Source organism: Notamacropus eugenii, chromosome 5 (genome assembly GCF_028372415.1).
Source record: "Notamacropus eugenii isolate mMacEug1 chromosome 5, mMacEug1.pri_v2, whole genome shotgun sequence".
Lineage (NCBI taxonomy): Eukaryota > Metazoa > Chordata > Mammalia > Diprotodontia > Macropodidae > Notamacropus > Notamacropus eugenii.
Genome location: NC_092876.1, coordinates 76,287,444 through 76,304,573, shown reverse-complemented (window position 1 = coordinate 76,304,573; position 17,130 = coordinate 76,287,444). Strand labels below are relative to the sequence as shown.

General features: G+C 37.1%; 1 protein-coding gene and 1 long non-coding RNA gene across 8 annotated transcripts in view; one reads left to right on the top strand and one right to left on the bottom strand.

Annotated features, from left to right (window-relative positions):
• LOC140504598 (uncharacterized) overlaps positions 1-17,130 on the top strand; it is a 162,488-nt gene that overhangs the window by 50,705 nt on the left and 94,653 nt on the right. The window lies entirely within an intron of this gene.
• The window catches only part of SCMH1 (Scm polycomb group protein homolog 1), a 179,038-nt gene that overhangs the window by 100,928 nt on the left and 60,980 nt on the right, over positions 1-17,130 (bottom strand). For 2 of the 7 annotated variants that reach the window (XM_072609776.1, XM_072609777.1), the window contains 3 exons: positions 16,313-16,463; positions 9,009-9,077; positions 7,816-7,839 (listed from right to left, as the gene is read on the bottom strand). In XM_072609776.1, the coding sequence (XP_072465877.1) occupies positions 7,816-7,839; positions 9,009-9,077; positions 16,313-16,325 (106 nt within the window). In that variant the 5' untranslated portion in view covers positions 16,326-16,463. The other 5 variants (XM_072609779.1, XM_072609780.1, XM_072609775.1 and 2 more) reach the window with 4 other exon arrangements.

The window sequence follows — 17,130 nt, the reverse complement described above, 5'->3', positions numbered from 1 at the left end:
AGCAGAACCAAGCAGGCTTCAGGGACAGAATCTTCAGTGGCAGCGCAGATCCTTCAACCCACAGGTGCCAAAGGTCAGTAAGAGGGTCTTTTCGGCTGGTTGAGAAGACAGCAGGGTATCCCCATAATTAGGGCCTCCTCAGGTGGCAACAGTGGAGGCAGCAGCGGAAGGAGCTCCCAAAGCAGGCAGTAGCCTGCATCCATTGTTGAAGGTTTCATCGTAAACCCCCTGAGGGAAGTGAGCCCTGTGTGGCGGCCCTGCACCCACCTGAGCAGCTGATCTTAATCTCACACTGAATAGCAGCCCAGCCCCTGCCTAAAGCCCCTGAGGCTTTGGAGCAGCTCATCTGAATCTCAGACCCCAGTGCTGGCTTGGCGGAACTGGAGGGGAGGCAGATGTGGAGAGGAAACTCAGAAGTCAAGTAACTGGCTGGGAAAATGGCCAAAAAAGGGAAAAAAAATAAGACCATAGAAGGTTACTTTCTTGGGGAACAGGTGTCTCCCCCCATCCTTTCAGATGAGGAAGAACAAGGTATACTGTCAGACGAAGTCAAGGCCTCTGCCTCCAGGGCCTCCAAAGGGAACTTAAATTGGGCTCAGGCAATAGAAGACCTTAAAAAACAAGTTAGTAGCTTACTAAAGGAGAACCAAAAAACGCTGAGGAAAATAACAACTTTAAAAAGAGGCTAACTCAATTCGAAAAAGAGGTCCAAAAAGCCAACAAGGAGAAAGAGGTTTTGAAAAGCAGAATTAATCAAATGGAGGAGAAGGTTCAAAAGCTCACTGAACAAAATAATTCGTTGAAAGAGAGTATTGAGTTCAGGGAAATGAATGACTATGAGTTAAACCAAGGAATTAGTAAACAAAACCAAGAGAAAAACAGGGAAACTATAATGTGTCCACAAGATTATTTAATATTGTTTTAGACTATTTAAAATAACTAGACAGTATAAAAAAACTGAGAGTATATCTGCCAAAACAGACACAGGAAACATATGACCAGATAAAACATTTTTTATACAAATAAAGTCAGATCTAAATATTATTACTGAATATTACTGAAGTAACATTTATTTTTCATGAGTAGGTAAAGCCAATATAATTTAAAAAAGGACAATTTTACCGAATTTATCTATTTATTCAATGTCATCCCAATTAAAATTACTAAAAATTTATCTGAGTTAGAAAAAATAATAACAAAGATCACATGGAAGAACAAAAGGTCAGGAACTTCAAAGAAACCAGGGAGAAAAGACATAAAGGAAGGAGGTTTAGCAGTATCAGACCTTAAATTATATCATAAGATGAGAGTACTGTTGAAGTATAAAATGAATAATTTTGATTATTTTAAGTTAAAATTTTCTTGTATAAATAAAACCTATGCAGCCAAGAATAGAAGTAATGCAGAAAATTGGGTGGAAAACTTTCATAGGTGATCTCTCAGATAGATGTAACTGGGTTGGAATATTGCTGTTGTGTAGTTTAATAATGAGCTAGTTGATGTAGAAAAACAAGGGAAGACTTGGACTTATGAAGGAACATGCTATCCACCTGCAGAGAGACAGATGACAAGTGGAAATTAAGTATGGTATGGTCTTACATAAATGTGTATGTTTATAGATATCTATCTGTATGTATATAAATCTATACTTAATTGTAGCCTTCTTTAGGGAAGGGGTGGGGAGGTGGGGGGGGAAAGAGGAGAAAAAATATAAAAAGTACACAGCAGAGAATAAAAGAAAACCTACAAGGAAGAAACAAAAATCCAGACAGCTTTGAAAAAATCATGTAGTATTTATTATATAAGTTTTCTTGAAATGGAAAGTTATTGTTTTATATTGAATTCTCTTTTACATTTTGCTGTATGCATGGCAATGTATTTTCTTTTCTCATTTTGTATTTAAGTATAAAATAAATAATAAAACTTACAAAAGGAAAAAAAACACAAAAGCAACACTAGGTGACTCTGGTTAAATGCCAAGAACTCTCTTGTTCAAGCTGACAAAGGGCAGCTCCACAGCAGGACCAGAGGGCAGCTCTCAGCCTCCAAGGAGAAGCTGTTGTGCCTACATACATGATCTATACTCTCTGATTTCTCCAATTTAAGAGCATGTACACAAGGGAGTAAGATAGAGATGAACATGAAAAAGCTAACTTTGAAGTCCTTGTGATTGGTGGAAGACAGGAAAGGAAAGCAGTACAAAGTCAAGTGGGGACACAACAATTCTCATTAAGAATATTTAAATCCAAAAGGGTAAGCCACTTGGTGGTTGTTTTGGTCATTTTGTTCCAGGCTGGAAGTGGGGGCAGCTTTCAATATCAACCCAGATAGAACTTGAAAAACTGAAACATGCTGGACCCAGCTATCTAAGGTCAATCTTTAGGGTGATCTGATTACTGATGATAACTTAATACTAGTAGGAGAATCTAAAAGTAAGGAATAGCTGCCAGATATAAGAAGTACCTAAGGGACTAAAAATGTAATAAGGACTCATGCAGATACTTCAATAAACATTTATTAAGCACCTCCTCTGTGCCAGGTACTATGCTAAGATACTTGTCTTCATAACATCCAAGAATTAGTAAGGATCAAAACAGTGATGTGCTATTTTTGTTAAATGATGGCTTCTCAGTAAGAGTTGTTTTAATATTTAAAAAGGCCATATTCTCCTTTAAAGATGATTTCCAGCATGGGCCCAGTTTGATCCTCAGTGAAATTCTATGATGATAAAAACAGATGGTTATGAACAGTTAGAAAGAATGCAGTGACTACTAGAACACAAAGTGGGTTCACCCCATCATAAACTAACCTCATATTCTTTGCATATGGTGTCATCAGGTTGCTTGCTTAGGGGAACAGGGGACACAGACTATTTAAACTTGGTAAAGCTTCTGATGAAATTTCCAATAACAGTCTAGCGAGTAAGATGTTGAAATGTGGGCTATATATTCACAGTTCCATATAACAGTGTATTGATAATACATTTTTTGTTTTAGTCTAATCAAGTGCCTCAGATTGAATAATGTGATTAAAGAAGATCTTCCCTACTCATTAAATGGGCCTGGGAAGATTTGTAGGAAGGCCAACACCTTTTGTTAATGAGGCACTGGTTCTCAAGGGTTATGATGCCCTCTGGCTCTGAAAAATTTAAGTACTCTGAGGTGAAGGTTTACTTTGGGGCTTACTCTTTGGAAGTGTTTGTTTGGCCAGAAGAGACTTTGGGCAGCTGCTGAGGAGCCCCCAGCTTCGAAAACCTAGATGCTGGTTCTTCTCGCTCTGGTAACTGTATGTATGTAATGGTCAGACAGCTGGATCTGTCTTTTGATCTAGGATGTATGTACTGCTTATGTCAGACAGTTGGAAGCACTGTCTGTTGATTTTGATTTCTTTGTATTTTCTCTGAAGTTCAGGGTGCTGACTTTTCCCTCTGAACTAAGCACACATGTGCTTGATTAAAGTGATTGTTGACCCCTCAAAAGCTGCTTTTCCTTTTAGAAAAACAGATCAAAGAACCTGTGATAGCAGGCCCTCCTGTATATGTCAGAGTCCTTGCTTTTACAAACAATATCCAAAATGACTTCAGTTTAACATAGTAGATCTCTAGGGGAGGGCCATATGGTTCTGTCTTTTTATCCTACTGTTAAACATTTTAAGCAGTATCTTGGAAGAAGAAACAAAAAGGATGCTTATTAAATCTACCAGATACAAAGTTGGAAGAAAGAGATTCTACCACAATTCCAATTCCAAACAATGTTGACTGGAATACTAAGCAAAAACCTAACAAGAGAATTTGACACAGATAAAACCTAAAGTCCTACATTAGGCTAAAAACTCTGCACAAATACAGGACAAAAAAGATAAGGATTGGAAGCCATACTTCTGAAAAAGGTCAAGGGGCTTTAGTCTTTCAAATTCTTAAAAAACCCTCACTTGATCCATCCATCCCCACTAGGTGTTGTTCCATATCTTTCTTCTCTTTTGTGGCTAAACCCCTTGAGAAAGCTGTCTTCAACAGGTGCTTCCTTCCCTCTCACTGACTTCTTAATTCTCTACAGTCTGGCTTCTGACTTCATCATTCCACTAAAGGTGTTTCCTCCAAAGTTACCAATGACCTCTTAATTGCCAAGTCTAATGGCCTTTTCTCAATCTTCATCTTTCGTGGCCTTTATGAAGCCTTTGACTCTTGATCACTACTTTCTCCTTAATACTTTCTCCTCTAGGTTTTTGTGACAATGCTCTCATCTGGTTCTTCTCTTACCTATTTGGCTGCTTTTTTCTTTCTCCTTTGCTGAATCTTAGTCTGGGTCATCATCACTAACCATGGGTGTCCTGGGTCCTCTTCTCTTTTCACTGTATATTATTTCACTTGATGATCTCATCAGCTCCCATGGATTTAATGACCATCTTTATGCTGATGATTATCAGATCTACTTATCCTAATATAACCTCTCTGATGACCTTCAGGTTAGCATTTCCCACTGCATATTAAACATACTGAACTCAATGTCCTACAGACATCTTAAACTCAAAATGTTCAAAACTGAACTCATTACCTTTCTCCCCAAACCCCACCCCTCCTTCTGAACTTCCCTATTACAACAGAGTGTACCATCATCCTCCCAATCATCCACACTAGCAACCTAGGTGTTATCCTTGATTCAACATGTTACCAAGGATTATTGTTTTTACATAACATCTCTCATCTACACTCTCTTCTCTCCTGACACAGCCATCACCCTAGTACCAGTCGTTATCACCTCTTGCCTGGACTCTTGTACTAGACTGCTGATTAAGCTCCCTTACACAAATCTATCCTTATTTCAATTTACCCTCTATGAAGGTCTGACCATGTCATCCTTTTACTCAATAAACTCTAGTGGCTTCCTATCATCTCCTGGATAAAATATAAAATCTTCTGTTTTGCATTTAAAGCCTGATTTTTTTTAGTCCAGTTTCTCCTGGCTCTCTTGTACCTTTCCAGATTTCTTATATCTTACCTTGTAACCCTCCTCTTTCCACACACTCCACCCTACAGTGTGATCTGTGATTCAGTGACACTGGTCTTATTGTTGCCCACACAAGACCTTTTATCCTTCAACTGAGTATTTTCAATGTCTCCTGGCTTCCTTAGCCTTCTTTAAGTTAAGTTTCAGCTACAATCCAACTTCTACAGAAAGCCTTTCCCGGACCCTTTTAATGGTATTGCCTTCCTTCTGTTGATTATCTCCAATTTATCCTGTATATAGCTTGTCTGTTCATAGTTATCTGCATGTTGTCTTCCTATAAGACTGTGAGCTCCTTGAAAACGGGCTATCTTCCTTTCTTTGAATTACCATATGGTACTGTAATGGTTCTGTGTACTTTACCTGCACACAGTGGGCTCTTAACAAATGTTCATCAACTGACTATCTGAATATAAACTCACTGAATCAACACTGTGATGTAATTATTAAAAAAAAACCTAAGATTTTGAAATTATATGATGCTTTAATTGAATTAGGGTAAAATAATAATAGCTAGAATTTATACGGTGTTTTGAAGGCTTGCAAAGTGCTTTACAAATATTATCTTAATTTGATCTTCACAACAACTTTCAGAGGTAAGTTCTATTATTAGCCTCATTTAATGGGTAAGGAAACTGAGGCAGAGGTTAAATAGTGACTTGCCCAGGGTTGCACAAGTAATAGGAAAGTAATCTACTGTATTAATGCACTGGTTTGATCCAGATACAAAACACAATGTCCATTTCTGGGCACAAAGTGTTAAGAGGTCCGCTGAAAAATCAAAATACATACAAAGGTGGACAACAAGAAATGTGAGGGACCCGGAAACTATATCCTGTTGGTTGGAGAAACTGGATTAGAGAAAAAGGTTATAAAACAGATGATTAGGGAAATAAAGTCATAGAATTTTAAAGCTAAGAGGGACCTTAGATATCATCTAACTCAATTAGCTCACTTTATATATGAAGAAACTGAGGCTCAAAATCACAACTACTGAGCAGTAACATATGAGAGCTATCTTGAAATGTTTGAAAGGCTGCCATGGAGAAAAGGGGACAGATATACTGTTCCATTTCAGAAGCTCCATAAGAACCACTATATCAATTTACAATGGGTAAATTGTGGATAAAGACACAGAAAAAAACTTATCAGTTAAATGAGCTGTCTCGTGAGTTTCCTGTTACTGAGGACATTTAAGTAGAAGTCAGACGACATAGCCCTGTGATAGAAAGGATTCTTTATTGAAGGGAGTTTGGTCAAGAGATGACTCTTAATTGTCTTTTAACCCCAGTTCCAATTTCAATTTACTCTGAAATTTGACCCAAAAATTGTATCATAATTCTATAATCCTTGAACACAAGTCACCTAGGCTAACAAAAAGAAATTAAGACTTAGATCTTTCATAGCTGTTATACAGTAAGTCCAAAGTATAAAAATAAATTTTCTACAAATTTATCATGAAGTTATATTCCATCTGGGCTGTGAGTTCAGGATGAGTGTGCCAAGACATTATTGGGCATGTGCTGAGGAATGTTCTAATTAACAAAAGTAGAGGTTTTGAAAGGACTTGTATGGCACTCTGAATTAGCAAAAGGGATTTAAGTTAACATAATTTCCTCCCACAAATTTGTTTGAAAAAAATCTGTGTCCTTCTCTTTAGCTCACCGATGAAGTGAAGACTTAAGGGTTATTTGACTTGTTCAGGTCTATAGAAACAAATGGCCCTGTTGGGATAGGAATTACCACCTCTCTAAGTCACTGTGGTACTCTTAGACTGGTGGAAAAGAATGTTAACAGGTAAATGTTAACAGATTATGCAAAGCATGTTTAAGATTTAAATTTTACATAGTTCAAGATAGTGCTTAGTTTTTCATTAGCTTCTTCAGCTCACGTCCAGTTTTTCACGTTAGCCATTTCCATACAACTTTCTGACCTTCATTAGGGCCTGACAGTGCCTATACCCTGACTAGAACAAGTAGCAGGCAGCCTGAAAGCAGAAGGGATTGGTCCCACTGGTGAAGACTGCAACAAATGTGGACTATATTAAATGTCAGCCTTCTTAAGAAGACATGAAGTTGCAAAACTTGAAATATATGAAATATCTGAAATGATAGCGATCAGGACCCTTGTATCCTAATTGCTATGTTATGTTACATGTGCAGGGATTTAAGGAATTCTAAATAATGAGGTCCATGATTTTTAAATTTTATGCCTGTAAGTTGACACTGGAATTATCAAAGCCATTACCTTTGTTCCTCAAATTGCAGTTGCTCACTCAAGTCTTTACATATACTATCTTGTTTGGAATGGGCAAAAACTTATTACTATGAAATAGGGACCTGAGCCAAACATAGATTCACTTCCAATTCCAATTACAGGATACTTGGAGAGGTCAGTTAAGTCTGAAAAAGACAGCTGTTTCTGCCTATTTCACTGATTTCTTTTTAAAAGCTGTGGTAGGTAGGCTAAGAATTCTGGGACCTAATTAACAACAGAGTTCAAAAATGGATTATTCTGAATCTTGGTTCATGGTTTAATTCTGTACAAGATTCTTATTCTCCTTAAGGTAATTATGCCTTCTTTCCCTGTTAACTTTCTTCATGGCTTGCCTGGGCTATTGGAACCAACTCCTAACTGGATTTCCTGCCTCCATTCAAGAGAAATTGATAGTACAAATGAACTGCAAGGGCTTCTATTAGGTAAAGGAGAGCATAGGTTAATATAAAGTATATTGAATTCTTAGTGTAAGTAAGTTGACTTACATCATGTTATAACTACTCTGTTTTATAAAAATGTAGGAGAAATAGCTTACCTAGTTCTAGAATATCAGCAGCTTCTGTTGAAGAAGAGATGTTGCAACATAAGTCAACAAACCACCACATAAAGTAAAATATACAGAGCCCTGCAGAGACAGCCCATTCTTGGTATAGTTAACTAGTTAGAGTGGGCCATTCATCCCCTTAGACACAACCAAGTCATGTGGTAAGTGATGTCAAATGAACATCCTCCCAAATCTGCCACTCCCCCTAACTTCTCTACATGGCACCATCATCCCTCCAGTTACTCCAGACATCAGAGTGACTGCTTTTCCTTCTCCATCACCCCCAAAACTAATCAAATGCCCTGTCACTTCCACCTATACAATTTTGCTTGCATCTATCTGCCCATTCTCTCCACTTCCCTACAACCACCTCAGCTGAGGTCTTCATCTCTTCTTGAATAGTATTCTCCAACAGCCTCCTAATTGGACTTTCTACCTCCATTTTCTCCTATATCCCTTTTAGTTCTATATTTATGGGCCCACAAGTCTATCAACTCCAATTCATCTTTTGTTCACTGCTTGCATAACCTCCACAATTTAGTCCTCTGACAATGCCACTCCTATTTAAAACCATCAGTGGCTCCCCAATATCAAGTGAAAAAAGTATAAACTGATTCTGACATTTAAGGCTGTGAACAATATGGTTCCAATTTTTTTACCTTGTGTTCCTACTCCCACATTCTCTATACTCCAAGCAAACTAGACTGTTGTATGTTCTACTCCCTACATAGCTTGCCTTCTCTGGTCTCCATGCTAATTCTATTCTTATACTTGGAACAGACTTCCTCTTTCACTTGGAAATTGATTATCCTCCCTTTTCTCAAGGACTAAATCAGTCACAACCTCCTCCATGAAACTTAATGTGGTCATTCCCTACATGAATTTCTCCTGGCATTTTGCCTAGACATCTCTTTTGCATTTATCTCATTTTTCTTTATAGCACAATTATGTGTGTACATTTCATTTCCCAATATTAGATCATATTTCTTTGAGAACAAGGACCTTGTCAAGTCTGTATGTGTATTCCCAACAACAGCACAGTGCCTTGCACAAAGTAAGCCCTTAATAAATGTTTGGTGAATTGAAATGAACATCTCCATGCTTCATAGATATTCCATAGGCTAGGAATATAGATATTCATAGATATTCCATAGGCTAGGAAGCAGCAAAGGAGGTTTTCTTACCTTGGAACTGGGATGTGGGCTCTGATGGGCGGCCATATTTGTGCTTTCTACCATCTTTCCAGTCTATTGCTATGGGAAAAGAGAAAGTATACAAATGAAAAAGAAACTCAAAATATATAGAATTTAGAATTGGAAGAGAATGAAAAATCATTTAGTTCAACTCCCTCATTTTACAGATGTGAAAACTAAAGGCCAGAGAGAAGAAAGTCTTGTCCAAGGTCACAAAGACAGGAAGTAGTAGAGCTAAGATTCAACCCATCTAAACATACAACTATGCATCACTTTAAACAATGCCAATATCTAAATATTCAGACAACACGAAAGATAAAAGGTACTAGCTACTTCGTCAAAAGGAATCTAGAGAAGGATTCACCAAAAGTTTCTTTTAAATAGTTCCTAGCATAAATTATTTCCAACATAGAAATATGTGATTTACACAAAACTTTTCATAAACACATCCCTTACACGAAAAGGGGCATACATGAAATAACCAAGGAATACTAATCCTTCTGAACTTTAAAGTGGCATATTTTCACGAAGATGAAAGCGTATTTCAGCACACAGATAAATACTTCACCATTCTAATTGACTGTGAACTCCTGAAGACAGGGGCTGTTTCTGCCTTGCTTTCTATCCCAAGTGTTTGACATAATACCTGTCACATTGTAAGTGCTTAATAAATGCTTATTGACTTGACCTTACATGTAATCAGGAAACAAAATAATACCTCTATCTTACTGTAAGCAAAGTGCAAACATGGAGTGGTATAATGGAAATAACACTGGATTTAGACTTAGAAAGTCTGAGTTCAAATAGAGTCTCTGTCAATTGACTCAAGGTGTAATCTCAGACAAGTCCCTCTCCCTATCAGAGGAGGAGTTTCATCCTATATAAAAGAAAGGAACTGAACTAAGTGATCTTTCAAGTTCCTTCTAGTGCCTATCTGTACCTTTATTTGGCTTTTTAAAAAAAATACTGATATGCAGAATCTTTTAAGGTTGAGGGTCCCTTAAGACATAGGTTGACAGCTAACTTTCTTCTCCACCCCCAATGATGGGTTCAGTGATAAAACTGAAGCTGAAGTAATAACTTTTCCCTACCACTTCAATACTTAAAGACTCTTTGATTTATCAGTAGAGCTGATCCCTACACCCCATATAGTCAATTCTCTTATGAAATGCTGTCACTGAAAAAGTAAAAATCAACACATGGTGATCAATCTCCTGTGTTGTAAAGATCCCTGGATTTGGAGATGGGAGAGCTGGGTCCTCGTTTTGGTTCTGCCACTAATTTCTCATGTGATCTTAAGGTAAGTCACTTTTTTCTCTGTTCCTAAATTTCCTTTTCTGGATTAGAATTGGATTAGGATAGGGGTGATGAACCTGAGGCCTAGAGGCCACTTGTGGTCCTCTAAGTACTTAAATGTGACACTATAACTGAATCCAAACTTCACAGAACCCCTTAATAAAAAGGATGTGTTCTGTAAAACTTGTACTTAGTCAAAAGGCTGCCCGCAAGGATCTAGAAGGCCACATATGACCACAAGCTTGCAGGTTCCCCACCTCTGGATTAGGAATTTCCCAGGTACCTTTCCAATTCTAACATTCTATGATTCTATATTTGTAGTGACAAAGACCTCACATTAAAGTAAAACAGATTTTGATTTTTTGACATTCAAAAATATCTGCTTATTAAAAGGATATTTTAGAGACAGAGGCTGCCTTTTAATCTCTGGAGGTTAAACACAAGACCATATTTCACATTTCATATCTGTCATATACACCCACTATCTACAAAATTTTTTGAAACTACCCATAATAAGAATAATTATATGGACAGAAATCTGGCTCTGAAATCTTAAAAAAATTCAGTGATAATGTTCTAGTGGCATACTTTAGAAATATTTACCACATTTATTAACCTGCTAAACTCAGAATGGACCAAGGACTCCACAGAAGAAGATAACGCATATACTAAGATAAGTACCAAAATGACATATTACTTAGATATAAACATATCAGAGGAGTAAAGACAAAATTACCTGTCAGATCATTGGAGAGGGGAAGAGTTCATGACCAGACAAGGGACAGAGGTGATCACAGAAGAGAAAATGGACAATTTTGATTACGTAAAAGTAAAAAGCCTTTGCACAAACAAAACAATGCAGCTAAAATTAGAAGTGAGACAGTTAATTGGGGAAAAAAATCTTTGCACTAAAGTTCTCTGATAAAGGACTGATTTCTAATATATATAAGGAATTGATTCATAGTTATAAGAATACTCCAACTGATAAATGGTCAAAGGATATAAACAGGTAGTTTTCAAAGGAAAAAAAGCTATCAATAGCCACATGCCCCAAATCACTAATAATTAAAGAAATACAAATTAAAGCAACTCTGACGTTCTACCTCATACCTATCCGACTGGCAAAGATGACAAAAAAGAAAAATAACGTTGCAAGAAAACTGATACCTTAATGAACTCTTCCTCCTGGTATAACTATAAATTAGTCCAGCAATTCTGGAAAACAAGTTGAAACTAAGTCCAAAAGGTCGCTAAACTGTGAATAACTTTTGCCTCAATGATACCACAACTAGGTCTACTATATCTCAAGAAAGAACAAAGAGAGAGGAAAAGGACGCATTGTGTACAAAAAGTACTTACAGTAACTATTCTTGTGATGGCAAAGAACTGGAAACTAAGGGGGGGCACCCATCAGTTGGAGAATAGCTAAAGAAATTATGGTATGTAAAAGGTAATACTACTGGTGCTATAAGAAACGATCAAATGGATTGTTTCAAAGAAACCTCAGAAGGTTGTATGGACTGACGCAAAGTAAAGTGAACAGAAATAGGAGAATAATTTATACAATACAAGAACATTGTAAAAACAAATAACTTTGAAAGACTTAACTCTGATCAGTGCAATGATCAACCATACCCTCATGGTACCAACAATGAAGCATGCTACCCACCTCCTGAAAGAAAGGTGATAATTGATACAAGATGCAGAATGAAGCATGAATTTTTAGATATGGCCAATGTGGAAATTTTTTACTTATTTGTTACAATAGTTTTGCTTTTCTATTTTTCTTTCTCAGTGGTGCCCAGGAAGACAGGAGGGTGGGGAGTAGGGGAGAGAAGGGAGAGAAAATAAATGCTTGTTAATTTTTTTTAATCTGGAGAAACAGCAAAGTGAGCAGAACCAGGAGAACAATTTATACAATAACAACAACCTTAGAAAACATGCTGAAAGACTTAGTGACTCTGACTGCTGCAATTACCAACTATGATTCCAATGTATAGAAGATGAAGCACACTGCTCACCTCCTGACAGAGAGGTGATACACTCAAGGTGCAGAATAAGACATTTATTTTTGGATGTTGCCAATGTGGGAATTTATGTTTTACTATATAAATTTGATACAAGTTTTTCTTTTTTGTAAAATGGGAGATATGGATAGGAGGGAGAAAGGGTTTGAGGTAGGTTCCCCTGCCTTCCCTCCAAAAAAAGAGAAAAGGGGAGAGAAAGAGGAGACAGAGAGGAGAGACAGAGCCGAGAGAGGAAGAGGGAGAGGGAAAAGGAAAGGGAGAAAAGAAGGAGAGGGAGAGAGGGAGAAAGGAAAGAGGAGAGAAAACCAGAAGGAATCACTGACATGCAGGCCAGCTTTCAGAGTTATATGCTGAATTTATTATATATACCTAAAAAGAAAAGCAAGTTTTACATAAGAGATTTGCAGTTTCATGAACAAGATCCTCCTTCTGTTCTAAAGTGGCAGTGCTAATTTTATGTATTTGCTAAGTTCAAATAAAAACAAAGTCTTCCCCCCAAAAAAATAAATAAAGGAGGACCCCCCAAAACAGGAAAAATAGTATAAACTTACAATCGTGGATTTGGATTTGCAAGAGACCTTAGAGGTTATGTGGTACAAACCTCTTATTCACAGATGAGGGAACTGAGGCCAAGAGAGTTTAAGTGGTTCAAGTCACACATGTTAAGAACAGAGCTGGGAACCAAATTTGTAGTCTTTTGACTACAAATTCCAAATTTTTTCACTGCACTACGTTGTTGCCAATTCAATGAAGCAGCAAAATGGATCCAGAAATTAATAAGCTGAGAATAAAATCTAACAATAACCATAGATTTGTGGTAGCAATAATAATAACTTACATTCATACAGGATTTTAAGGGTGTTAAAGCATTTCCTTCACAACAATTCTGTAAAGTAAGTTGTGTCTAGTAATTTACAGGTAAAAACCAACTTACACACATGATCTCAACTGATCTTCCCAAAAGTTCTGTGGGAGCATTTGTGTGATACATTTCTTAAGCAATTTTGATAAGCTCATAGAATACTAAACTGGAAGGGGACTTAAAGATCATATAGTCCAAACTTCTCATTTTATGGATGAGAGATGGTCTAGTGCACTTTGTAAGAGGTCTAGTCACAATAAGCCAGCTAGTCACTAAATGCTTAGAATCTAAGGATCCTAGGGTTGGGAAGGAATTCAAGGAGTCATCTAGGCCAACTCATACTTGAAGGAGGCTTAAAATGCACCATAGTATTGTGGAAAGAAGCCTCTGACCACTTCAATTCCAGGTCTGGCACTTTTTAGCACGTAAAAATGAACAAGTCTCTCTACTTCTATGAGCCTCATAAATGCTCTATGAGCATAATAAAGGAATAAGGATATAAAATGTACTACTTATCTCAAGGCTGTTGTGAGAAAAACACTTCTTAAAAACTTAACATGCTATATAATATCAATCAACAATAATTTATAAAGTGCTTACTATGTGCCAAGCACTGTGCCTGCACATACAAATGTGTGACATTTTCTTTTTAAAAAGAACTATATAAATGTAAACTATTTTCTTCTTTGCATTTTCTTACCTAGAAGAAAAAGCTGGCACTGAAAAGTCTAGTTATTTGGGCAAATGGTATTTGCAGAGAAGGCACCTTCCTTTAAGAGTAAATCTGACTGTGCCTCTAAAGATATTAAGATGTATACATCCTTTGATGCAGCAATATTACTACTACTACTATTACTACTAATTATAAAAATAGCTAGCATTTATATAGTATCAGGTGCTGCACTAAGTGCTTTACAAATATTATCTCATTTTATTTATATTTTATTTTACTAGGTGTGTAACCCAAAGAAATTAAAAAGAGAAAGGACTCATATGTATAAAAATATTTACAGTAGTTCTGTATGAGGTGGCAAAGAATTGGAAAGTGAAGGGAGTGCCCATCAAATGGGGAATGGCTGTACAAGTTACGGTATATATGAATGTGACAGAATATGGTTAAACTATAAAAAAAAAAAATGAAGAGGGTGGTTTCAGAGAAATCTTAGAAGACTTGAATAAACTGATGAAGAGTGAAGTGAATAGAACTAGGGCAACAATTTTTACAATAACAATATTGTGAAAACAATCAATTCTGAAAGACTTAGTAACTGATCAACACAATGACTGATCACAATTCTAGAGGACTCAGGATGAAACAGGCCCATCTCCTAAGACTTTTTTTTTGGACACGGCCAATGTAGAAATTTTTGTTTGACTATATGTATTTGTAACAGAGGTTCTGATTTCTTTATTTCTTAATGGGAGTGGGGGGTGGTGGTGGTGGTAGGAGAATGGGGGGAGGAAGTGGAAAAAAGAGAAAGCAGATCTTAATTTGGAAAAAAAAATTAATTAAAAAAATGAACCAGCCTATCCCTCTCCACTCCCTCCTCAATTCCAAATCCTCCCAACATTTTTCAAATACATGGGTGGAAATCTGCAAAGTCAACCACTTCTTATTAAATCTTGCTCAATTAACCATTTAAATTCCATATCTATCACAGTAAACCACTTTCATCATATCCTTCCGAAGTTTTTTTGTTTTCCCTCTAAAAAAGGCCCATTCTCATCTATAAAATAAGAACCACAGGAATAAGAGCTAGTGAGTAAAGTAAGAACCAGAGAGAGAAAGTAGTCAAGATCACACAGCTAGTAAGAGGCAAAGCCAGGATTTGCACCCATATCTTCTGATTTTAAATTCAGTGTTCTTTCCCCAATATCAGAGTTGTAATATTTCTTATACTACTGTGATAGTCCAAAAAAATCTGAAGTCTATTGGCCTCTCTAAGACACATAAGGTGCTTCTATTTTTGTTTATCACTCCCACCCTGCTATTCTCTGGAATTTTCCATACTCTCTATTTGTTTCACCCAGCACTCTCCCATTAGCCAATACCCAGCATAGACCCCATGTATGCCGTAAGAAATGGGACACCAAAGTGACCCGACCTGAGTGAGAATTTTCTCCCTCCTTATAAAACCCAGAACCTTTGACAGACTGTGTGAGCTGCTCTGATATTGTGATGCTAATTGCAATCCAGGCATGATCTGCCAACCAGAAGGGATAGATAGCTTGGCAGAGCTGGGTGCGTTGAATTCAAGGTAAGCTTCTCTTATGGACCATAAATGATACTCCTTTCTTCTGCCTTCTCTCACTGCCCCTGCTCCCTCCCCACAAGGGTTTCATTTTAGGGCCTTCCTTTTGTGAGTTAAAATATATCAGGCATAAAAAGGCCATTGCTTTATGCATTTATGATTCTTTTATGGAAACTCCTCTTAAGGACTTAGCAACTACCTACCTTATAGAGCTGTTATAAGAAAAGAATTTAAGTGCTGTAATTTTTTTGAGAGGAAGTATAATGTGATATAAGTGGAAGGAGCGCTATTCTTAAGAGTCAGGGAGCCTTGTGCTCAAATGGTAGCTCTGACACATACTAGCTGTATGACTACAGCTAAGTGACTTTAACCAACCTAGTTCTCAGTTTACTTATCTACAAAATGAGGAAAGTAGTATTTATACTAACTCTTTTCACTGGGCCATTGTAAAGAAACACTCTGAATCCTTAAAATGAAAATCAGTTTTGACAAAAAGCCAGATCAAATGCTTTCTGTGCATGAACACAAGTGATAAGAAAAGTAATTAATAGCAAACTCTAAAGCTGTTTATATTTAACCACAAAGAGTTATTAAGCTTTAAAGATTTCTATTAGGCTCTTACTTTCCAAAGAACCTAAATTTGATCTGGAAATTTAAAAGGTCAACGTTGCCAAAAATGTGTCCAATAAATCCAACTACTTTTGCTAAAAATACTATGACATAAAGCAGAAGAATGTTCTTACCTTTCAGACAGGGCTACAGGTTCTAAGGACAGATGATAATGGTTTGTAGAGCAGCTAAACTGTTTTAAGAATCCTTTTAGGTATCTGAGCAAAGCTTCAAGCTGCCCCACCCTACCTTGAAAAGTCATACTCCTGATGGAGATGATGTCATGGCTTTATAGAAACAAAGCCAAGGTGCAGTCCAAGGGTAACCGCACCGCAGAAAGGAATTCTTTAATTCATTCCCCCAGGCAAGTCCTTCACTCACAGTGCCACAGCATTCCCATCTGCAAAAGAGGAACAAAAAATCCTTATTATTAGGCAGATCCAGTTACTGAATATGGAACAGGGATTCACCACTGACTTGCTACATGATTCTCAGGGTAAGTCATTTAAGATTCCCTGTATTTCAATTTCTCCATCTATAAAATGGGGAGAATGAGACATAAAGAATCATAAAATTTTAGAGCTGGAAGGGATCGACCTCCTAATTTTATAGAGGAAGAAACTGGGACCCAGAAGTGTCCTAGATCATGCCACAAGTTAGTGACAGACTTGGGAGAAGATCCCAGGTTCCTTGACTCACCATTATTTAAGTCTGTAAAGTGCTAAGAAATTTAAATAAGTGACACTATATGATACTAACATTCAAAGACACGTCTAGCTAGATAATGGAAGTAGCTATGCTGCTCAGTGGATGGAGCGCAGGGCTTGGAGTCAGGAAGATCCGAGTTCCAATCCAGCCTCAGACACTCATTAGCAATGTGACCGAGCAAATCACTTAACTTCTGTTTGCCTTGATCCACTGGAGAAGAAAATGGCAAACCACTCTATATCTTTGCAAAGAAACCCCCCAAAATGAGATAATGAAAAATCTAACACAACGAGACCTCTGAGAGTATTACATGAAAAGAGTTTTAATACATATTTCAAAGGCTGGACACATTATAGAGG